Source organism: Pangasianodon hypophthalmus, chromosome 2 (genome assembly GCF_027358585.1).
Source record: "Pangasianodon hypophthalmus isolate fPanHyp1 chromosome 2, fPanHyp1.pri, whole genome shotgun sequence".
NCBI classification, from domain to species: domain Eukaryota; kingdom Metazoa; phylum Chordata; class Actinopteri; order Siluriformes; family Pangasiidae; genus Pangasianodon; species Pangasianodon hypophthalmus.
In genome coordinates, this window is record NC_069711.1 from 20,248,154 (window position 1) to 20,272,271 (window position 24,118).

Consider the following 24,118-nt stretch of genomic DNA (forward strand, 5'->3'; position numbering starts at 1 on the left):
TACCAAGTATGATTAATTATGTAAATCTGTTAACATCTTATATGTTGTTTGTTATAGCAGCAGAAAATGTAAAACTGATCATTTCTGTTTGTAAGCATGATGTTCACAAATAATCAAATGAGATAAGATAAATAAATAAGTAGATAAATAAGTAGATAAATAAGATAAAACCACATAATATAAACGAACCACGCACTGGCAGATATGTTAAACATTAATTAGCATAACCCCAACCCTCTGTGTGTTACAGCCAATAGGAAAGCGCGTCTCGCTGCATATATTTGAATCTTAACCAATCAGCGTTTAGGGGTTCTGTGAACGGAGGGGTTCGGCTGTCTTTTCTCAACAACACGGCCGGTCAGTGCCTCCGCCCACCTCTAATGTTTTCGTCATCACATCCCTCCTGTTGGCAGAGGGAATGTCGGCTGTGCGCGAGTTAAAAATAACCCCATCATCTCCTCTTCTCCTGGTTGACACTCCTCTCTGGGTCACTCGCAGCGTTCAGTGGCTTCACTGGCTGGCAGCAGGAATATGTGAAGATGGCCACGGATCTGGGCGAGCTGCTGGTGCCGTACATGCCCACTATACGGGTGCCGAGATCAGGAGACAGAGTGTACAAGAGCGAGTGCGCCTTTTCCTACGACTCTCCGGTGAGTTCAGATAGAAAAGGAAAACACACACACACACTCCAGGTGTTGGATCGCACTGAGCGTTTCCTTGGCACGTGTAAGTTTACAGTGTGATGATCAGGGCGGATTTGCACGACCACATTGAACATGACAGCATATGCGGAAATAATGACTGACACACACAGGGTCTTGTTTACATCTAAGAAGCGGATGCTTTGTTGTTGTTGGAGGTGTGATAGTAGGTCCATGGGCGACACACACACACACACACACACACACGCACACACACACAAGAGGATGGGTGAAAGCTGTCCAGTTTGACATGGAATCTGTCCAGGGTCTAAATAATATAAAAAGATAAACAGGATATGTATTATTTTAATAGCTTAGGATCTATAAATAGAGGCTGGGTGTCTTGTGGAGGCTGACAGATTGAAACATGAAAAACAATAGACACTTTAGCTTGATGTCCAGCAGGACACGGCCTTTGACCTGACTATTTATTCCTGTCCCAACAAACCAGACTTTGCAGGACAGCCACAGTGATGCTCTGATCCCAAACATCTATGGCCATTCACAAAACTGAGGAGTGAATTCAGTTTCTTCACACCTTCATGGCCATGCTGCTTTAATGCTCTAGATGTGTCCCTTAGCTGTAGCCGTTTTAAAGGTGACTCAGCTGTTTGGAGTTCATTGCAGACTATTTTTACCCCCTCGCTGTTAAAGCTCATGTGTCACCCCAAGCTGCTGAGAGCTTTTTTTTTCCGAGACCCGGGGTCCCTACACTGGCCCATTTCACAAAATTAGGCTAGACAAGCCTTTTCTTTGTGTAGATTTCCAGCAATACAAACACCTTAATTTGAGTAATTCGAGTGATCAATAATCCACAGTACTCTTAAATCCCCAAATGTCTAGATTTCAGGGTTTGTTTTTGATTAAAAAGCTGCTCTTACGATTCACCAGAACTCAGATTTCTTCCCATTTTGATCCATTTTGCCTTCAAAAAGAGAATTGATGAGACGTTTAACACTAACCCAGTGCATTAGCTCACTACAGTTTGCAGTCAGCAGCAGTCTAGTACAATAGTACTAGTTCCTATCATGTTTGGTATTCATCGCAGTCTCTTGGACCTTTTCAAAATGAAGTGAATATGCAATCACTACTGTTTTGCAGCCGTGTTTCATGTGTTTGTGTGTGGGTTTTTTCCCACAGGAATCAGAAGGTGGGTTGTATGTGTGTATGAACACATTCCTGGGTTTTGGAAGAGAACACGTGGAGAGACATTACCGTAAAACTGGACAGAGTGTGTACATGCACTTAAAACGTCATGTGAAAGAGGTAAGAAAAATGACTGTTCTTATTTTTCACTTTTCTCTGGTTTGGCTTTGGGTTTTGCAAAGCTGTTTCCTGAGAGACTGGCATGCTGATCTTTTGATGCCTTATCAACAAAATGCAATCACGGTAAATATCATCTCTGCAGAAATGAATTCATTTAACCATTTCACGTGTAGATGCACATGCATTTATACATGAATATAATTTTTTAATATGGGGATATGCAAGTGAGCAGCATTCAGACAGAGTCAGAGAGAAAAAGACAAGACCTCTTTGCTTACATTATTATCCTATTATCCTATAAGGAACAAAAATTGTGAAGTAACCGAACTCTGTGCTGTTATAGTGAAATAATTAACTTGATTAGTTTCTTATAACAGCATATACTAAAGTGTTTATTGCTCTTATACCACAGCCATTAGGCAATGATTAAGGTTTTTATTTACTACAGAGCGGCACATCATACATTTGATCCATTCATAATTGCGTTTAAAGTTAAGAAGATAGTTCTTGTTATCATTTACGTTATAGCAGCTATAAACAGTCTTTCCCTCACCAGCCCCTCTTTTTTTCTCTCTCTTGAATGTAATAATACAGAAAAATGCAACTTGTCATGTTACTGAGAATCCACAAAACACTCATCCTGAAGATTTTGTTAATTAAATTAATACATAACTTCTGACCAATATGAATCAACAAGCTGTTTTTCCTATACTAGCAGTTTCCTTCATTAGTTGCTAGTGCCAGGTAAATTGAGTATGTTTACACTTATGTCTTTGCTAGAAAACATATTGAGTGAATGATCAGTAACAAGGTGACATTATTGATTTAATCTGGGCTGGACTGGGAATTTAAAGTCCAAATGAAGATGCTGTTGTCTAATGGTGATCATTATAAGCAAGAACACTTGGTCTTTAGGTTATTGTGGATATGGTTGTTGAGGTGGTGTGGCAGTGTGCTTCCACACACTGTGTATGTTAGTTGTTAGCAGTAGAGAAATAACAATGACGTCAATTCAGTACACGTCTTATTGCCAAATGTGACAGTATGCATATTATTTTGTATGCAATTAATCATACTGCAAAAATCTATGCTATCCTAATTGACTGTTTTTTTGTAGCAGCTTACTGTTTCCTAATAGAGTATACTGTGTATCAGTGATTTTAATACAAGTACTTATACATAAGGCTAAAAGCAAGCAACTTTAGGTGATCAATAGTGGAAATGGGATTGTATTGATTGTTCACATTAGCACTTTTTGTGAAATTAACATGCAAGCCATGTGTGTCCTCTAACTACTGTATGTACTATGTGCTATAATATAAAGCACAGTATAGCAGGTTGCTAAAGTTGTTAAGATGATACAGTGCCAGTCAGTAGCTTTCTGTGGTGGTCATGATTAGAAAGCTTTTCTCATCACAGTATTAAATTACTCTAAAATATATAATTAAAACCTAGTGCTAATTTTAATTGAAATCTCTTCCTGTAGCTGATTCCTCTTTATTCCACTTGACCTCATGTTAGCAGGGCAGACATCAGTAAATAGGGCTATTTTCATGTAAGGATCATTTCAGAAACAGCTGGATGAATTCCTGAAGCTCCGATGTCTGCTTTTCGCTCAAGGAATCACTTGTGAGTGTGTCAGCATTTTGCTGGGCTTTTAGTATTCCTGAAATACAGCACAAATACAACAAACTTAAACAAGCTTTGCTCACAATAATTATCCTTTATTACAAACAAGTAGCTTTGTATCCACTGGGAAAAGCTAGTACTCTAGTGCCGCAGTTGATTTATACTGTTTTATGAAGACTTTTTTTGTAAATGGTGTCTTTTCACCATCATAAATAGTGTCATTGCTTGCCACAGAAAGCCACAGGTGCTGCTGGGGGTGCTGTGCCAAGAAGACGGAATGGGAAAGTATTTTTAGGTAAGACTGCAGTAAACCATTGAATATGAAAAATATTCAATATGAATATAATTTATTTTGGATGCATATTCTGTCTTTAAACTTTTTTTTTTAAATAGTGACATTTTCGCCATCTTCACTAACCTCTGCCCTCTCCTGACAGAGCTAAATTTAGGTCATTTATTTGTATACGCAGTTAGTAACTGTTCTAAATCTAAAGTGCCACATGCTCGCTCAGGCCTGATCTACTGCTGGGGAGGGTTGGTTTACAGTCGGCCGATGAGCCTGTTGCTGCTGCTCTCCCATCAGCTGCTGTGCCCTATCAACCCTCATGGTTGACACACTTCCACTGTTGGAGGCATGACGTTGACTGGGGGGAGGCATGTAGCTTTTATTGTAACGGAACCTCAAATTGTAGTTTATCTTCACAGTTTATTTGCTACTGTACATTCGTATCACACTTTCTTGTTTTTGAATCTCACTTTGTTTGCATGTGTAATTATATGAACTGTGTCACCTTCCTATTCAGGAACAGATAATGGCTGATGGTGTCATTAGTCTCCCTTGACATTGACCAATGTGGTGATCTAATCAGCCAGGACAACCTCATGCGTCATGGGACAAGAGGGCATAAACCGACCTTAAAATGGAGATACTTTCTTCTAGTTTAGTCATAGCCAATTCTCAGTGTATGAGGTTCTCTCTCTGTTGATTGACAGTAACATCAGCAGTCTGGCAGGGTAAATGCCTGTGTGTGGTACTGATGTGTGTGTGGGATTCTGACAGAATAGTAAAGAGATTGCCAAGCACAATTTATTCTCATCCGTTTTGAATGTAGTGAAAATGTACAAAAACAAGGTGCAAAATTTGTATCTGAAAATCTGTGACTGAGTTGTTATCGCAGTGTCATATTCATAACGTTTAGAGTTTTTCATTGATTTACATGGCTTACATGGATTTACATTTATATGAATTGTTCACTATCAACTCTTAAAAGCGGTGATATTGCACATATGTGTCTGATCATCTCTTCTCATATCTTCCTTTTTTAAGATTTAGAACTTAACCGTGACTTTAACGGGGATGATTATGAATATGAAGATGAAGCCAAGCTTGTCATATTCCCAGACCACTATGAGATCCCTTTACCAAATATCGAGGAGTTGCCTGCCCTGGTTAGTGAGAGTGTGTGAGAATGGCCTGTGTATGTCCTGCATGCAAAAGGTGTAATTTGAGAATTAATACTGTCCTCTGCTTCAGCCCAACGCTCTCTAATATTAATATCTGAGCAGAAGGATTCAGATCGTAGTGTGTAGTCATTTATTTTATATAGCTCAGATGACAGCAGCCACACATAGGAAGAAAACTAACTTTGTTTGACAGCATGACACATTGCTTAGTAATGCCATTTGAGACATTTGATAAAATCAGTTTCTGAGCTGTTACAATGACTGTTGTGAAACAGTGAGGAAATATTTAACACCATTTATAGCAAAGGGACTATAGTACTATATAGTTTGATAAAGTTCAATAAAGTTTGCAATATTATTTACAAATAAAAAAAAAAACATAAAAGTTGTGATTCTTTACAGTGAAGCATGGTGGTGGAAGTGTCAAGAGAGACAGTCAGTCATCATTGAGAGATAATACTTTGTTGCTTCCTGGTTTAATGCCCTCTTTACTCGACCACTGACTTTTTTTTTGGGATGGTCTCTTCTACACAGAGTCATGTTTTTTTTTCATTTTTTTTTTTTCATTTTTTAAATAATAGTACTCCATGTTCAAAGTTTGGGATATTTTTTATAACCTAGCCCTGATTGATACTTTTCAAGAACTTTGTCCCACACTTGTTTTGATAGCTCATTGGTCTTCATGAACTCTATTAAACTAATTATGTGATTTCTAATGGCAACGGGTTACACTGCGAACAATGAAATTAAGGGTTTCACACCAATGGGGGTGAATACTTATGCAATCACAACATTAAAATTTTTTTTATTTGTAAATAATTTTGCAAACTATATTGATCCATCCACTTCAATATGGGCGATCTTGTGTAGATTCATACCTATCATTGCGATTTAGTCCATTTCCCAGTTGTGACTCTACAAAACTTCAAGGGGGTGAATACTAATGCACTGCACTGTAAAATAACTTTAATGCAATAATTAGTTTTAAAAGGCACTTGACTGAGAACTCATATAATGTATATATATATATATATATATATATATATATATATATATATATATATAAATCTGATAACAAAGGAAATAATATATATATATATATATATATATATATATATATATATATATATATATATATATATATATATAAGAATAAGGAAAAGTACTGTTTACAGTTACACCTAGCTTTAGGATGCATGCACATTTGTTGCTGATGGATCTCTCCCTTCCCCCTCACGTTAGAGAGACAAACACTCTAGTGCTGTTCAAGGACTCACCACACATTGTTAGTCTCTGGTGGTGATTTGTAGTCATTTGTAGAAGGAGTATTGATTACCATTCTCACTGAATGCCCTAAGGGCTGGTCAGGTTGTGTTTGTGCAGCATTTGCATTCATTCATAGTGTAACTCCACCTCCAGAGACGGTCAGTCACACCTGAATATGTTTCCTAATCCGTGTGATACACCTGGGTTTGACATGCATGTCCTTTTCTCCAAAAGCTGTATGCATATAATGTTAATAACAGGTGTAAGTGAGATTCCAATGTACACAAAACTGAGCACTTATTTCCCAGACAGCATGCCATACTTACTTTGTAATGCTTTGGCATCTTCTAGCTAGTATTTGTTTTGACTTGGCTGCTCAGAATTCAGTCCCGCATGGCCTCTATACAGTATGTGCCTCTATACAAAAGTACCAAGTACTTAAACTACTATGTGTTGTTAGTCATATAATTAAATATGTGTATTTTTCACCATTCAGGTGACAATTGCTTGTGATGCTGTACTCAATGCTGTTTCTGCGTACAAAAAGCAAGAGCAGGATTCATGGGAGGAGGAGCTTCAAGTATCCAAGCATGCCAGAAGTCTCAGACAACAAGAGAACGGGGTTCGGATTCCTCCCAGGTTAGTCTCATGCAAGTGCAATATCAGAGGATCAGATGGACTTCCTGGCAGTCTAGTAAGGGTGGTGGGGGAGTTCAGAAACCCCCTTTAAACTGATATGCTAACTCTAAAGTCTTAATGCCTTAATGTTTCACACTGTTTAATAAGTTTGTGGAAATCCCCCAGTGGATACTTACTCCAGTGGAAATGTCCTGTGGATTCTGTTTTTGTGCCTGAATGCATACAGTGTGCCTGCATCGTATAAATAAAATATTATATATAAATATTTTCATTATATTTCAAAATAATGTGATCACAGCATGCAACAAAACATTAGTCAATTTGTTAGGCCTATTTATGTAATCATGCGTCCCTAGAAGGTTTTAATTTTTCTGTAATTTCATTTAAATGCAATAAAAAGTAATATATTATCATAAGGGTTTTCATTTCCTTTTCCATTGTAGGCATTTAGGCCATTCTTAATCTTTTTAAAATGTTGCAAACATTGAATTAGTTTTGAAAAGATGCATTCATCTTGAACTTCAAGCTATGTTAAACATTTTTTCAATGATATTGCGTTTTAATGTAAAATCGAATGTCCATACGTTGGAGTTATTTTTAAGTGTCTTTTTGTTTGCTTTATGATGTTATGATTGGCATTGGAAAAGTTCAAACAGTATTCAATTTAGCTTTAGGATACCTGAAGATACCTTGATTGTGCAGTCTTCTGTGATATCAGCATTGAAAAGGCCAATATTGCAATATAATATACTGTGTATATTTAGTTAACAGATAAAATAAATTCAAACAATAATGACATCCTCACCAATGAAAAGATCTTGGTTGAAATGTGAGAGTGTCTTTGCTTTTTTTGAAATCTGAATGTATTTGCTTTGTGTTTAGTGGCTGGAAGTGTGCCAAGTGTGAAATGCGAGAGAACTTGTGGCTGAACCTGACAGATGGCTCAGTCCTCTGTGGGAAATGGTTCTTCGATGGAAGCGGTGGGAACGGACATGCCCTCGAACACTACAAAGAAACCAAATTCCCACTAGCTGTCAAGCTAGACACCATCACCCCAGATGGAGCAGGTCAGTGCCTCAGGTTTGGATTTTAATTTCTCACAGAAACTGCAATGAATGCAAGGCATAATTTATAATCTAATCATTTCATATGACACCAAATAATAGATTTGGCTTGCTGAGAACATGTGATAATTAAGCCAAGTGTTTGATACTGTCTTTTTCTTTAAGCAGATGTTTACTCCTTTGATGAAGAAGAGGCAGTACTTGACCCTCACATAGCAGAACACTTGGTACACTTTGGAATAGACATGCTAAAGATGCAAAGGGTAGGTTTTTGGAAATTCATTCAGAAATGGATTTGGTTTGATCCTTTTATTCTGACCAGACATATCTGCCTGTATCCACCAGACGGAGAATGGCCACCACACAGACAACCATGTGCAGCCTCGAGCCACTGAGTGGGAGGTGATTCAGGAATCTGGCCTTAAGCTGAAGGCAGTCTATGGTTCAGGGTACACAGGCATCAGAAACCTGGGCAACAGCTGCTACCTCAGCACCACTATGCAAGTGCTCTTCAGTATCCCTGAGTTCCAGAGAGCGTAAGTGCCTATCACATTCTGATTGTGGTTTTGTATTTGCTTTGGCTAAATAGATTATATCATACATGGGACAGGAATAAGGTGAAAATGCAGTGTGATATCTTGTGAGGTGTATACACCGGTCTTGCTTTAATTGTACTTGTAAAATTTCTAGGTATGTCGGTAATCTACAGAGAATATATGACTACTCACCCCTTGATCCTACACAAGACTTCAGCACACAAATGTAAGTGGTAATGTGAAAAATGTGAGGCATAATATCACAAATAACAATCATATTATTATATGGTTAATGATCTGAGGATGATGTTAGGGTGAATGTGTGAATCGTTTTGTGCTACAAGATGTCATCTGTGACTCTGTGGCTTTTTTATTATTATTATTGATTTGTTTTAGCCTGATGTCCATGCACTGTACGTAGTCCGCTCCAAAGACATTTCTTCCTTTATTTGTTGACTAGCATAGTGCATAATAGTGTATTAGTGTTACCCTAATACATTTAATTGTTATGTAAAACACATATTATAGCAATAGAGAATAAGGAGATAAATAATAAACTCAAACAAGGGATCAGGATCAGGATTAGTTCTAGTCTATAAATGAATGTTGGATTCTGAAATGTTGTTCTTCTATGTAGTTTAGTCATTAAACATGTTATGTCACATGCTTTGTTGTGTCTGTATCCACCAGGGCAAAACTGGGTCATGGACTACTTTCAGGCCAGTATTCCAAACCGCCAGTCAAATCAGAACTCATTGAACAGGTGATGAAAGAAGAATACAAGGTTGGTCTGTCTGGCTTGTTATTTGCCTTGAGCATTGACAGAATGTGCCTGAAAAATTAGCAACTGAATTCTTACTTAATGACGTTAATTATAAACAGGGCTGCATGATTTTATATTGCAGTTCTCTTGTGCTATATTGCAGTTATTTTACGCATGTAAAACACACCATAAAATAAGTTCTTTGTGTTGGCAGATGAATGCGTGTGATTAATCAGTACATGAATGAGTTCGAATCCTGATGATGTCATCCATGGCCAGGAGTCCAAGAGAGCAAAAATTAGCCATGCCCTCAGGGAGATATAGTGTCAATCACAGTGACACTAGTCAATCATGTGCATCTGTGAGCTCATGCATGCGGAAGTGGGCAGATACTTCCTCCGAGGGTATTACATTGCCCCCTGACATTGCATAATCAGCAGTTCGAAAACATGCGGTCGGCTGGCTTCATGTGCCTCAGAGGACCCGCGTGTTAGCCTTCACCCTCCCTGGTTGGTAGCTGTCATGTGATGGGGAGAGATTCCTGATGGGTGGGAACTGGCCATGACTAAATTAGGTAGAAAATTGGGGAATTTTTTTTTTGAGATTACTCATTTTTATAATAATATTAGATGTAATTAATAGTGATAAATGAATAGTGATACACTGAACAGCCATAACATTAAACCCACTGACAGGTGAAGTGAATAACATTGATTATCTCATTACAATGGCACCTGTCAAGGGTTGAGATATAATAGCAGCAAGTGAACAGTCAGTTCTCGAAGTTGATGTGTTGGAAGCAGGAAAAATGGGCAAGTGTAAGGATCTGAGCGATTTTGACAAGGGCCAAATTGTGATGGCTGAAAGACTTGGTCAGAGCATCTCCAAAACGGCAGGTCTTGTGGGGAGTTCCTGGTATGCGGTGGTTAGTACCTACCAAAAGTGGTCTAAGGAAGGACAATCGGTGAACCAGCGACAGTGTCATGGTTGCCCAAGGCTCACTGATGTATGTTGGGAACGAAGGCTAGCGTGTCTGGTCTGATCCCACAGAAGAGCTACTGTAGCACAAATTGCTGAAAAAGTTAATGATGGCTATGATAGAAAGGTGCCAGAACACACAGGGCATCACAGCTTGCTGTGTATGGGGCTGTGTAGCTGCAGACCGGTCAGAGTGCCCATGCTGACCCCTGTCCACCACCGAAAGTACCTGCAATGGGCAAGTGAGCATCAGAATTGGAGACTATGGAGCAATGGAAGAAGGTGGCCTGGTCTGATGAATCACGTTTTCTTTTACATCATGTGGACGGCCGGGTGCATGTGAGTTGTTTACCTGGGGAAGAGATGGCACCATGATGCACTAAGGGAAGAAGGCAAGTTGGCAGATGCAGTGTGATGCTCTATGCAATGTTCTGCTGGGAAACCTTGGGTCCTGGCATTCATGTGGATGCTATATTGGCACATACCACCTACCTGCCTCAACATTGTTTTTGGTATTCCCTAATGGCAGTGGCCTCTTTCAGCAGGATAATGCACCCTGCCACACTGCAAAAAATTGTTCAGGAATGATTTGAGGAACATGATAAAGAGTTCAAGGTGTTGATTTGGCCTCCAAATTATCCAGATCTCAGTTTGATCAAGGATCTATGGGATGTGCTGGGCAAACAAGTCCAATCCATGGAGGCCCCACCTCGCAACTTACAGGACTTAAAGGATGCTGCTAATGTCTTGGTGCCACATACCACAGCGCACTTTCAGAGTACTTGTGGAGTCCATGTCTCGACGGGTCAGAGCTATTTTGGCTGTTTTGCTTCCGATTGGTCAGCTAGTATTGATTAATTTTCTATAACAGAATAACTCTGACAGTAGTTCCAGCAAGGCAAATTACAGGTTCATATTAATGCGCTCATTCTAATCTGTTATTGTTATTATATTAACAACTTACACAGGCATTGGGTGATAGATGCTCCACATAAATGGATTATGTTTAATAACGTAATGTGTAATTGTTGAAATTGTTTATTTAGCATTTTTGTAAGGAGTCTCCAGTGTCAGCATTGAACTTAATATTGAACTTAATATTTCTGGCATAGCAAAGTTTTCAGGATGACGGCGTTGCTGTTTCTCAATAACACGACAAGCTGCAATTTCTTTGTCATATTAACTTAAAGAAAGAGAAAAAAATAAAAATAGGCTGGTGAAGGATTGACTGTTTATAGGTTTATAGGTATCATATAAGTGATAACACGATAACATCATAACTTGTTTTGCAGACTTCTACAATATTAAAAGTAACTATTAAAGCAGCATACTATCCTTTGTTCTTTAATTAATAAAAAAATATATATATTGTAATCATTGGCAAACTGCTGTGGCATAAGAGGAATAAAACACTTTGGGATGTGCTGTTATTGGAAAATAATCAACGTCTGGGTCTTAATGGTATGCCACCACCCTGTCATTGATTATTTTCCTATAACAACAAACCCTGTTTTGGTGTATTCCTTACTTAGAATGTCGTAATGTCTCTTTGTTGATTATATGCAGTTTGCATCATTTGCATTCAAATGTTAACTTCCTAAAAGCTAATATCATTGCTTTTTTGCTGTGTTTGTAAGGCTGTGTGTAGAATGAATTAATCCTAGTAATACATTTTACTTTTCAGTTGCCTGCTTCTTCCTGTATGAAAGGGAATAGATGAAATAAAAAGCTGGATTGTAGCACACAGATGAACTTTCAGTGTCTAATATGCTCTTTCCTCTGCAGCAGCAGCACAGAGGGATTTCCCCCAGAATGTTCAAGGCCCTGGTCAGCAAGGGCCACCCAGAGTTCTCCTCAAATAGACAGCAAGATGCCCAAGAATTCTTCCTGCATTTTATCAACCTGGTAGAGGTGAGAGCTCATCCCCTTTTAGAGAAGAAATCTTCTTGTTAGAGCACCACCAGTTTTGTGTGGGTGGAAAAACACTACTGATAGTTTTGTTAACCACTTCTCAGGTTTATCTGAAGTTTCTTGACATGTGTGTGCTCTTTGACATCCGTCACACGGCTCTAGTTTCAGAAGACTCGTCCGCGTCCAGTGCTGCCATACATACACTTGTGCTCTTAAGTGACTTTCTCAATCACGTTAAAATTAGAACCTGCTATCAGTTACATGAGGCAGATAATGGTTCCTATTTACTTTGCCTGCATGACCCATGGCCAGAGTTAAGCCCACTACACGAAAATCAAATGTAGCTATTTTAAACATGATATTTGTACTATATGTACTATAAATCAATAATAAATTGGTTTGTGAAATGTTCATAATCATGAGATGGTCAGTCTAAATGTTCTAGCTAAAGACAGAGCTGTGTTTTCTCAGAATGTTTAGCTGCAGAATAGCCTGACTTATCAGTAGAGTCCTGGACAGTTAAGGGTCCTTAAGCTTTACTGTTCATTGCTCTCTGCCCAGCCGGCTCTGGTATTTCAGTGCTGTTAGGGGAGAAATATAGCTGATGTATTTCTGTAATGTCTCAGAATAGAGAAACTGTTGCAGCGTGCCTATTTTAAAGGCAGACTCTGTGAACTTTTAATTACAGACCTGCTCATTTCAGTCTCCAAAACGAGGCCTGGATTTATATAGACATCATGTATATTTTATGCTTTTTTTTTTTTTTTTTAAAAGTTATTCTCCACTGTTGTCTCTTGAACTTCAGAATAAAGTAATGAAAAATGTCAGTTTCCTTACTGAGTACTTCAAGGGTTTAGTAGTAGTGAATTTGCATTACTGTGAATTTCCAGAGGAATAGCGCTGGCTCAGAGAACCCCAGTGATGTGTTCCGCTTCATCATGGAGGAGCGTGTACAGTGCTGCCAGTCACAGAAAGTGCGTTACACACAAAGAGTGGACTACCTTATGCAGCTTCCTGTTCCAATAGAGGCTGCCACCAACAGAGGTAAAGACGAGATGTCCTTAAATATGATAGCATTCCTCTCTTCCTTATCAGTCATTCAGAATAATATTCTGCTTTACAATTTTTTTAACGTCAAATAATTAAAAAAAAAAAACATTAAATAAAAAATTGGCAGCAAAATTAGAGTTCATTTTAGTGGCAGATTCTTTTTTAAATATTGATTTATATGTTTGGAAACCCTTTTTATCTTCGACTCACATACATGCAGTACATACAAACACACATGCATACAGACATGCGTTACATAGTTTCCTTCCTGTCTGGCAGTAAAATTATATTGTTGCAGCAGCCAAACATAGCAAATATCACGAGTGAGGAGCAACGCAAAAGTAACAATCAAATGGTAAATGATTAAAAAGTGAACATTCTAAGAAAAAAGGAAGTAGTTGATTAGTAAAGAATGAAACATGATGGGGTGTGCTGTAATAAAAGGTAATCTATGGCACTTTAGTGTGATACGACTAGACAAACAGTGATTATTTTCCAATAACAGCACATCCTAAAGTGTTTTATTCCTCTTATACCACAGCAACAATTCATAGAAGAAATCTTCGTAGTAAGATATGTCAGCTATTTGAGATAATGTTGTTGTTATTATATGGACACCATGTGGAGTCATGTCATGTCTTTTAGAAGTGCTGGTTATTACTCTGATCAGTAGCTGAAGGCTGTCAGCATCCTATAATAATTTTTATATTGCAGAAGAGCTCATGGCATATGAGATTAAGCGGAAGGATGCTGAAGAAAACTTACGTCCTCCTCCAGATCCAGTGAGGGCCCGCATTCCCTTCACTGCCTGTCTACAAGCCTTTAATGAGCCCGAGAACGTTCCGGACTTCTGGAGCTCGGCACTACAGGCCAAGTCGGCTGGAGTGAAGTAAGCAAGGTTCAGGTCCAAAGCCTGGGAAGGGTTTTACAGATTCGGATCGCTCAATACACATAATTCAGGTTTTTAAGAGAATAATTCTTCTTAGACACCAGCATCCTCTGAAGGATTTGTAATTGAAACATATCTGTACTGCTTTAATTTAACATTAAATGAATTGACCTAAGCAAAGAAAAGTTTCTTTGATAAATATAGATTCAGCAATAACTGCTCATGTTATTTGATGTAAAATGAAGCATTTCTTTTTAAATTGGTTGATGTAATTATTGGTAGGTTTTCGGTTGGGGATTTATAAAAATGTAAAAAGTATCTCATACTTCATGATTTTATTGGGGTTGATAATATATAAGCATAGTGTTTTCTCCTACTAAACAAATATTTATATCTTCCTTTTCAGGACTTTTCGTTTTGCATCTTTTCCTGACTACATGGTTGTACAGCTCAAAAAGTTCACATTTGGAGTGGACTGGGTTCCAAAAAAGTTAGGTGTGTATAATGGTGCTTGTTTTTTTTTTGTTGATGGATGTGAATATTGAGCAGGCTGCATCAGGATATATGATGTGGTTGTGGTTTAGATATACACTGGTATTCATTTTGAGACATGCTACTCCTTCTTTGCCTTAATTATTTTCCAAAGCAGATCAGTGTTTCTGTTTAGCAATGGTTGACATCTGTGTCTGCCAATCACATGCTCCCTTGTGCAACTCAGACCCATCACATGTTAAAAGGTGCTTGAGCAATACACATGTTCTAAACAATATCAGTTTGCAAATCTCATTTGCTTATGTGTTAGGTAGGTATGTGCTATTTAGTCCAGCAGAGGGCACTGTGCGTCCTTTTTTTTTTTTCCTCACTGTTTTGCACATTGAGGATGAAGCAAATATTACAATTAACATTAGATTAGGGAAATAAATGTGTTAACTGATTTATACAGTCCTTTATATCACCTTTGTCCTGGTTGTTTTCCAAACAGATGTTTCTGTAGACATGCCTGACTTTATGGACCTGAATCGGCTCCGGGCTACAGGGCTACAAGCAGGAGAAGAAGAGCTCCCTGACCTTATGCCCCCAATTGTCATTCCTGAGGACACAAGAGGTAACAATTTCTATATTTCTCTGTTTTAGCTTCCTGTGCTTATAAGAAAATGAACCTCCTGCACATTGGGCAAAATTTATAAAAGTGCTGTTCAGAGTGCAGGTGTATTTTACATAAACTACACTTATGGCTGTGTTTCTGATTTGCTGTTTAAAAAAAATGTAAATGTATTAATCATTATCTGACTGCAAATGCTTTCTTTTCCCCCTCAGACAGCTCAGTGAATAATTCTTTGGAATGTAAGTGTCATTTTTTTTGCTCCAGAAATAATTACATGTGTGTCATAAAATGATTCAGTGATCATATACAAATATGTAGTACAAATATGAGTGTTGATTGTTAGTTTACAGTCATAGTAAATCCTCCATGAGATTCCTGACAAACTTTTTGGCCTTTCTCTAACGAGGCCCAATGAGATGCTTCACTTTTAATATTAGCCATCAATATAGGCTGTAAAGTATTAATTCTTTACCATTTTTTCCAGCTCCGGAAATAGATGAGGCCTCTGTGATGCAGTTGGCAGAAATGGGCTTCCCTCTGGAGGCCTGCCGGAAGGCCGTGTACTACACTGGGAACATGGGGGCTGAAATGGCCTTTAATTGGATCATTGCTCACATGGAGGAGCCAGGTATGACTGCTGTATACTGTCCAAAAATAGCAGCTCTTATTAGAAGAATCTGTTGTCAGCACCATATATGAACTCGAGTCATTTATCACAGCTGGAAACTAGAATTAATTTGCTACACATTTGTGTTAGTTTTCTCTAAGGATAGAATTGCAAATTGTGTTTTTAGAAAATTCATCCTCATTTAACCTATTCCTCTCAGAGCACTGTTTCTAAACCTGCAGAGTCAGGCTGTATTGTTAAGAGGGTTCAACTCTCCCTTGTTTATAATTAAACAATATTATGGGCAGATTGTGCTGTAGATTATTAAGTTACCACGTGGGCCTATATATTTTATTGCTTTATGAAGCTCTGTAGATGGTGAAGGCTATTAATTATGTGCTGCATATGCCTCTGTATGTTTGTAATTATGTTTATCAAAAGCCTAAGGAATACTTATGAAAACTGTAGTGTTTAATTGCAAGTGAGGCTTATTTATTACTTTTTGGAATATATAGAGAATATACAAAGAGTAGTTACATCTTTAAAGTGCTATAAATATGAAATTTCTTTTTGATGTGAAATTGTATTGCTTCTTTACTTTTATAAACAAGATACACAAAAAATTATGGATTTCTAATGGAATGGAATGTGAATAGTTTAAAAAGAGTGTGTGTGACATGATTATAAGGCCAGACTGGATTAGCCAGTATCACAAAAATAAAGCACTCTTTAGATGTTTTATAGGGAAACTGCACCTACAGTGGATATAAAAAATTTACACTCCCCTGTTAAAATGGCAGGTTTTTGTGAAGTAAAAGAATGACTCTAAGATAAATCATGTCAGATCTTTTCCCACCTTTAATGTGAAATTGCAAAGTATACCAAGGAGGTGTCAAGAAAATCCTACAGAAACAGCTGGTCTTTATTTGGAGTTAATCAGAATAATTTCATTGATGATAGCTGTATGATAATTACTTTTGAACATGAGATTGAATGTGATTGGTTCATTGTGAACACAGTCACATCCTCCATTATAAAAGGGTGTGCATACTTAGGCAGCCAGGTTATTGTAACTTTTTTAATTTTCCTATTTTTCCCTAAAATGTTTCAGATTTTATATGTTTTAATTTCATACTGAGGGTGGAAAAACTTCTGACATGATTTATAGTAGTTTTGTATCCAGTGTGTGACTGCCTCAGCTACCAAACATACACCTATATTACACAGCGTTAATCCTCTAGTGCTTCCGCTTTTCTTTTTTAAATGTTGTCTTGGGTTTCTGGTCTCTGTTGGTGGTGATATGTTCAAACTCGCCATTTTCCGACAACAGGGCAAAACTTTAGACAATTGCTTTGTTTGGGAGCTTATTATATACTTAAATATTCTAATTTGAGAGTATAACATGAGATTTAATGTTATGGAATAAATTTCAAATTATATGGTTAGCTATAAGTGTTTTGTTGTTGTGTATGTTTGATAAATTGACAGTCACATAAGAAAAGCTGTTTAACATCTGTTTCATTTTTGACCATATAAAATTTTCTCAGTTGATTTTCTTGGTTATCAGAGTTGTTACAGAACAAGGATCTTACCTCCGAACTTTTATAAGTTTTATACATCAATATATTAAACCTTTTTTCAACCCTACTCTAGTATTTTATTTTTCAGTCAGACTCTAGTAGTGCATGGTGCTCAGCAATACAGTCACAAGAAAGTAGACAAAGTAGGCATCTCAGTAAATACCGTAGGCAATGTAGGCATCTCCTCTGCAGTTGAGATGTTCATGGAGAGAGAAAACCCTAATTTACTTATGACAGGAACATGAGTGCCTGTACAAAACCAATTTTAAAAACTACCACAACTGTCTTTGCTCCATCCAGGGTTTTAGTCTGTCACATGAGTGCATTTGTAGATTTACGTATGGTTCTTCTGTGTGTAAAAATGATGAGTGATTAAGATACAGTTTTCTTTGCAATAATATTCATGTAGTGGGGGCACAGTGGCTTAGTGGTTAGCACAGTTACGACACAACCTCCAGGGTTGGGGGTCTGATTCCCACCTCCGTAGAGTTTGCATGTTCTCCCCATGTCTCGTGGGTTTCCTCAGGGTACTCTGGTTTCCTCCCCAGTCCAAAGACATTCATTGTAGGCTGATTGGCATTTCCAAATTTTCTGTGGTGTGTGTGTGTGTGATTGCGCCCTGCGATGGGTTGGCACCCCTTCCAGGGTGTCCCCTGCCTTGTGCCCCATGTTCCCTAGGATAGGCTCCCTGTGACCCTGTGCAGGATAAGCGGTACAGAGAATGGATGGCTGGATAATATTCATGGACTAAAGTACATAAAGACTGAATGCAAATGATGTGACCTAAGGCAGCTTTTACCTCTCTGCTGAAGGTCGTTCGAGGTTGTTTAATGGAGAGTAGCAGACATGCCATCAGTTTGACTCCTTCGTGACCAAATTAATTTCCATTTCTGGGAATTTATCAGCATTTATTCCAGGTTGCAGACCTCTTTCCCCATGTAGTTGATCTGGTTAGTGTCTGAGTGTCAGACTCCAGGCTCTAGAGAGCCTAAGTACTACAGAGGTGTGTTTACAGAAGCTTCAGTCTGTGCTATCTCTGTAAAAGGGAGAAAAAAGAAACAATGTGGACCACCAGCAACCAACCAATCAGCATAAAAAGGCATCACTAATTGCCTGTTTATCAATTTAGAAAGCTTCCCTTCTTTCACTAGCATTTAGGCATTATAGCATTGGCAGCTCGCATGCATGTGTTTGAGGTTGTAGCCTTTAGCAGAACACTGAAGGGAAGAGCTGTATTTGTTTTAAAATTTTCATTGTAAGTAGTTTCATTACACTTTCTCAAAAAGCCAAAATTCCTGTCTGTATCTCCGTTCTGTGTGCCATGTCGTATGTAAATATATACATGACACATATAAAGCACACTAGTTTCTAAAAGGGAAAAGATACAGATGCAGCGGACTTCCTGCTGTGTTAAACAGCTTGTTGGTGTAAATATGCACCCAGTCATGCATATTTACAGATGCCAGATGTCTCTTACTTAGACCTGTTGCGTTTTCTACAGACTTTGCCGAGCCCCTTGCGATTCCTTCGTACATGGAGGCAGACCTGCCCAGTGCCAGCTTTCCTACTGCCAGCCCTCTGGATAACCAGCCTCCTGAGGAAAGCATCTCCATCCTCACCTCCATGGGCTTCCCCAGACATCACACCATTCGAGCCCTGAAGGCCACGGTGAGTGATCTCTTCCTGTTTATTGTTTTTGTGTATAGCACACCTGTTAGCTTAATGTGTTCCTGTTTAGGAGTCTGTCAGTTATACTTCAACATTTCAGCAGGTTCCTTATAATTTGTTTTTAAGTTTAAAGGGTAGCATTGCTGCCTCAGTGCTCCAGGGTACCTGGTTCAATCCTGTCTGTGTGCAGTTTCTGGGCATGTTTCCTCTGTGTTCCCTGGTTTCCTCCCACCTCCCTGAAACATGCCAGTAGGTGAATCGGCTAAGATAAATTGCCCTTATGTGTAACTGAGTGTGTGAATGTGTATGTGCATGGTGTTCAGTGATGGACTGGCATCCTATCCAGAGTGTATTCCCACCTCACACCCAGCGTTCCTGGGATAGACTCCAGATCCACCGCAACCATGATAAGGATAGCGGCAGTTGCTGAAAGTGAGGTGTTTACAGTTTGGGATATTTTTTTATAGCCAAACCATGACTGATACTTTTCCAGAACTTGTCCCAGAATTGTTTTTATCGCTCCTTGGTCTTCACTGTTTGTTTAGGTCAGTTCTCTAACAAACTCTGGGCCCTTCCAGGAACAGGTGTATTTATATTAAGATCATGTGACACTTTAATTCCACACTGGTGAACTCCATTTATCTAATTCTGTGATATCTGAAGGCAAGTGGTTTCATCAAAACTAATTAAGGGCTTTCATAGCAACCAGGGTCAATTCTTATGAAATCACAACCTTTTTGTTTGAACATAACTTTTCAAACTTTATAGATTTTCCCTCCACTTCAGTATAATGGACTACTCTGTGTAGATTCATGACATATTATACAAATTAATTCTATTTCAGTTCCAGTTTATACCACTAAAAAAATTGCAGAAAAATTAAGGAGGTGAGGTGGAATGCTTTTGCAATAAGTGTTTGTTAGATAAAACTTATAACTTTCTATTTGGTAGTCTGTTTTGATTCTTTCTTGAGAATGTTTTAGTAGTCTTGTATCTAGCTCTCATGTTCATACATGAGATGGACTGAAAGCAAGTTCAGACATGCCATCACTGTTTCGACAAGACACTCAGTGGACAGGCATGTGAGACCCTACCCTGCATCCCTGCTGCTAAATTCAACATCCAGCTTCTCATCCTACTGATATTGATTCCTAATTTAGTAAATAACGTTGTATGGTTTTCTAAACTTAGTAGTCACGCTGTCTATCATGACTAGGTTTATTGTTGTCTTCTGCAACATCTTTTTCCTTTTCTTGGTTTATTATTCAATTATTTATCTTAGACAATATTATTTGATAATCACTATGTATTATATAGGAACTACATTAGGCAATATATGTGGTTACAAGAGTCAGAAAAGTCAGGTGCTTGAGTGTTTAAGAGATTAATATATCCCAGAAGCAGCATCCAGTAAGAGTGTATTAATATGTTCCTAAATATAATTTGGAATGTCATTCTCTAGTTTTATTTGGGAGCACCACCTTTGCTTGATGTAGCAGAGGCAAAGTCATCCTTGTTTTGACACAGTTACATAAAGTTTAGTCAGATTTTTTCCCCTTCAACAGCAAGTTAGGGAGAAGGCAGGGTATGTGAGGTAGTGGTTTCACATAGAGCAGGCCAATAATAGCAAAGTAACAAGAGAAAGTGTTCAACCTACATGTCCTACACTGGGTCAGAAGAATGAGAGCGTCTGAGGCCACACTGGCTTTCAGAACTGGTGACTGCTGTGACTCATACAACTATTTCAGATCATGACTTGGGTCTTAATAGGCTTGTGACTGTGCAATGACACAGTGATTTAATTAGGGAATTTAAATATTGGTTGTCATGGCCTGTTCAGAGGGAGATTGCCTTTTTGTCTGTGGATGATGCTAATGATGATATTAGGTTATAAACTAATAACAGGGATGGTTTCCTGTTTTAAACACTATTCTGTACATTACATGTAACAATAAACAAGTTTCAATGCATTTGAGATGGATTTAAAAACAGCTAAGTTTTAATATGCATTAAAATACAGTATGTATAAATTAGTTGTTAATATGACCAAAATTATATATATGCTTTACGTATTTTATAAAGTTCCCACACTTGTCTTTGATGCGCAGTTCTCTATATCTGTGTGTCATGCTCGCGTGTTTACAGAATAATAACCTGGAGAGGGCGTTAGATTGGATCTTTACTCACCCAGAGAGTGAGGAGGAGAGCGAGGCCATGTCCGACATGGCCGACACAGAGCCCAATGATACCAGTTTCTCAAATGCCAACACACACAGTGACTCAACACTGTCCCCAGAGCAGGAAATGTCTAGTCCACGTGTTAGAGACGGCCCTGGACGTGAGTATCCTTCTCATCAAACAGCATCAACTCAAACACCAGTGCTGAATTTAAACTGTAGAAATATTACCGCTACATGCACAAATAATAATCTAATAAAATTATTCCATCCATTGAAATGACTACAAATCATGAAAGTACATTTACCGAGATAAAAGAACACTGTTCCAGGGTTTAGGGGAAATGTAAGAGTTCCACTGGTTGAGTTGTGACTGATCCTCAGTATTTACAGGCCTGTCTTAACTGACCCAAGGGCTCAGGGTGGCCTATACTGTTTCAGCAGAACATATGCCATTTAGAGATTTAAACATCTTAAACAGGACTCTGTAGTCAATGCAGATCTGGCAGTCAATTTAGCTTGAATAAGGCTTGACTTATTTTCCGGGTAAGTAGGGCAGCCAGCCAGCAACACGTTACACTATTTCAAACTAGAGGTTATGAAGCATGTATTACATTCTTGGTGTTGTGTATGGTTATAGTGTATGTTTTATTTTGTATAAGTTTCTCAAATGATAATATGCAATTCTTTTACTGTAGGGTATGAACTCTTTGCCTTCATAAGTCACATGGGAACATCAACAATGTCTGGTCATTATGTATGTCATATCAAAAAGGAAGGAAGGTAAGGTTCTTTTTTAGCAAATGATTTTAATATTTTTTGATTCCACTAAAAAAAATCTAGTCAGAAAGTTGTGGCTGACTGATGAATCACCGAATCTTTTTTTCTTCTTTAGATGGGTCATTTACAATGATCACAGAGTATGTTTGTCAGAAAGGCCTCCAAAAGACTTGGGTTACATTTACTTTTACCGGCGCCTGCCCAGCTGCTAGATTTGGGCCTTAGAGAGAAGAGCCGCACTGCCTCCAAGGCACAGGAGAGGAGGAGGATATTTCTGACACTGCAGGAAACCTGGGAGGTGTTTGTACTATAGAGAAGGATAGAATTCACCTCAAACTCTGCAAAGACCTGCAAAGAAAAGGCTCATCCAGTACAGGCACGGTCACATGGAGGGAATGAATGTGTTTAATCATCTGTTCATTTGTTTATTGTTGGTTTGCTGAGAGTATATTCTGTACTGGAGATGCAGAGTGATGTGTGCCATATAAAATATGCAGATTAATGTTCTAATATATATACACACAAATTTATTTTCTCTTTCAATGCCTTGAGCTACTATGCCAGTATTTTTCAAGCGATAGCTTCTTTTTGGAAATGCAAACATGATTCTTCCTCAATGTGGAAGTATCACTACTGCCAGCCCTGATTTATACCAAGTTCAATTTATGTTCTTGGAATTACATTTCGGATGAGCACTGGGACACATTACTGTGTTAAAAATATTTGGAGGTTCACTGAACTTTATGAAGTAAAGTGGAATTTAGGTGACGTAATATTATGCACAAATACACACTGTTAAAGTATTTGGCAAAGTAAAAAAGAAATGTCAAATTTAAAATCATTCATGTGTGGGAGAAAGATTGTTTTTGTAGGGATTAAATATGCACTGTTACAGTATCTTTATATATCCTTGATCTTTTGGGTAAAAAAAAAAATTCAAGCAGATTTATATTCTATCTTGTAAAAGTTCAGCACAACTGAAATACAATAACTACGTTATTATGTAGGTTTACACCTTTGGTCATTGTTATAAGACAAGAAAGATGTACCAGTCATTTGTTTTGTGCAATAGTTAAGTGCTTTATACTCATTACCCTGTCTAGGTTCTCTGACTGCACAGGTCTGATTCACCATAGTGTTTTTCAGCTCATTTTATTTTCAAATACATTAACAGGCCATTTGTATCCAATAAGTAAGCAATATATAGTGACAAGTGAATTCAACTTTCTAACATCATATGCAGCGTCTTGCGTCAAACTTGGATCTCCGTTTTTGTCAGATCTTTGGGTGATGTGAATGTGGAATGTACTCTCTATGGTGCTCAATATTACCAAATCTCTCACACTTGTAGATATTTTCATGTTTTCCCCCAGGTTACTCATAGAAGCATAGAGTAATATGTATGAGGTATTGATTTGTTTTCTCTTTTTACCCCAACTACTCATACATGTTTTCCTCTGGGACACTTATACCAGATTAATCAATAATTCTTTACATGTTCTGTTTTAATATAGCACTGTTTGTTTCTCTCACTTTCTCTCTTCTCTTTCTAACTGGATCTTAAGCGTTAAAGCATACGTCATATGCTTTATGTATCCACTCTTCCTGTCTGCCTTTTTCTTTTCAGAGTGTGAAAGGTGATGCTTCGAACACCTCCTTCTTAAGCAGGCCTTCATATTATCAGCTTGTGCACTACAATCCAAAATGAATAAGTTAGCCATTCGATATTTTGAAATGTATAGCAGATCTTATGTGGTTCATCTTTTTCTCCATGTTTTTCAAGGAACTGAATGTCAAGTGGTACAAAGTTTTTATTTTATTTTTTTTTTCTTTTTGCAAGTGAGTGTGCCAACCCTATGGTTATGCAAATTTACACAACGTTCTTTTGTAATGGATCTTCTTATCCAAATATTGCTTACAACAGAACATTGAGGGCAAATGTGTTCATGAGAACAGCCTGTCCAATAACACTATTGACTAGACTATTAAATAAACCAAATCACACGAGTGTTGATTTCTTTTAGTTTTTAGGAGGCAAAAGAAAT

At 38.0% G+C, this 24,118-nt stretch overlaps 1 protein-coding gene across 5 annotated transcripts; it reads left to right on the plus strand.

Annotated features, from left to right (window-relative positions):
• The first annotated feature begins 411 nt into the window (after window positions 1-411).
• Window positions 412-24,080, plus strand: usp13 (ubiquitin specific peptidase 13). 5 transcript variants are annotated; one of them, XM_026917393.3, is made up of 21 exons: window positions 412-650; window positions 1,842-1,967; window positions 3,813-3,891; window positions 4,924-5,045; window positions 6,823-6,965; window positions 7,848-8,032; window positions 8,198-8,292; window positions 8,375-8,565; window positions 8,720-8,791; window positions 9,256-9,328; window positions 12,092-12,217; window positions 13,108-13,261; window positions 13,982-14,156; window positions 14,563-14,651; window positions 15,139-15,261; window positions 15,474-15,500; window positions 15,746-15,889; window positions 18,950-19,116; window positions 21,262-21,454; window positions 21,992-22,076; window positions 22,189-24,080. In XM_026917393.3, the coding sequence occupies exons 1-21, from the start codon at window positions 540-542 to the stop codon at window positions 22,283-22,285; spliced, it is 2,577 nt and encodes an 858-aa protein (XP_026773194.3). In that variant the 5' UTR covers window positions 412-539; the 3' UTR covers window positions 22,286-24,080. The 5 variants fall into 5 exon arrangements, with proteins under 5 accessions (XP_026773194.3, XP_026773201.3, XP_026773176.3 ...); XM_026917400.3 differs by having other exon boundaries at window positions 12,095-12,217; XM_026917375.3 differs by having other exon boundaries at window positions 413-650; window positions 9,256-9,349; window positions 12,095-12,217.
• Window positions 24,081-24,118: the final 38 nt, after the last annotated feature.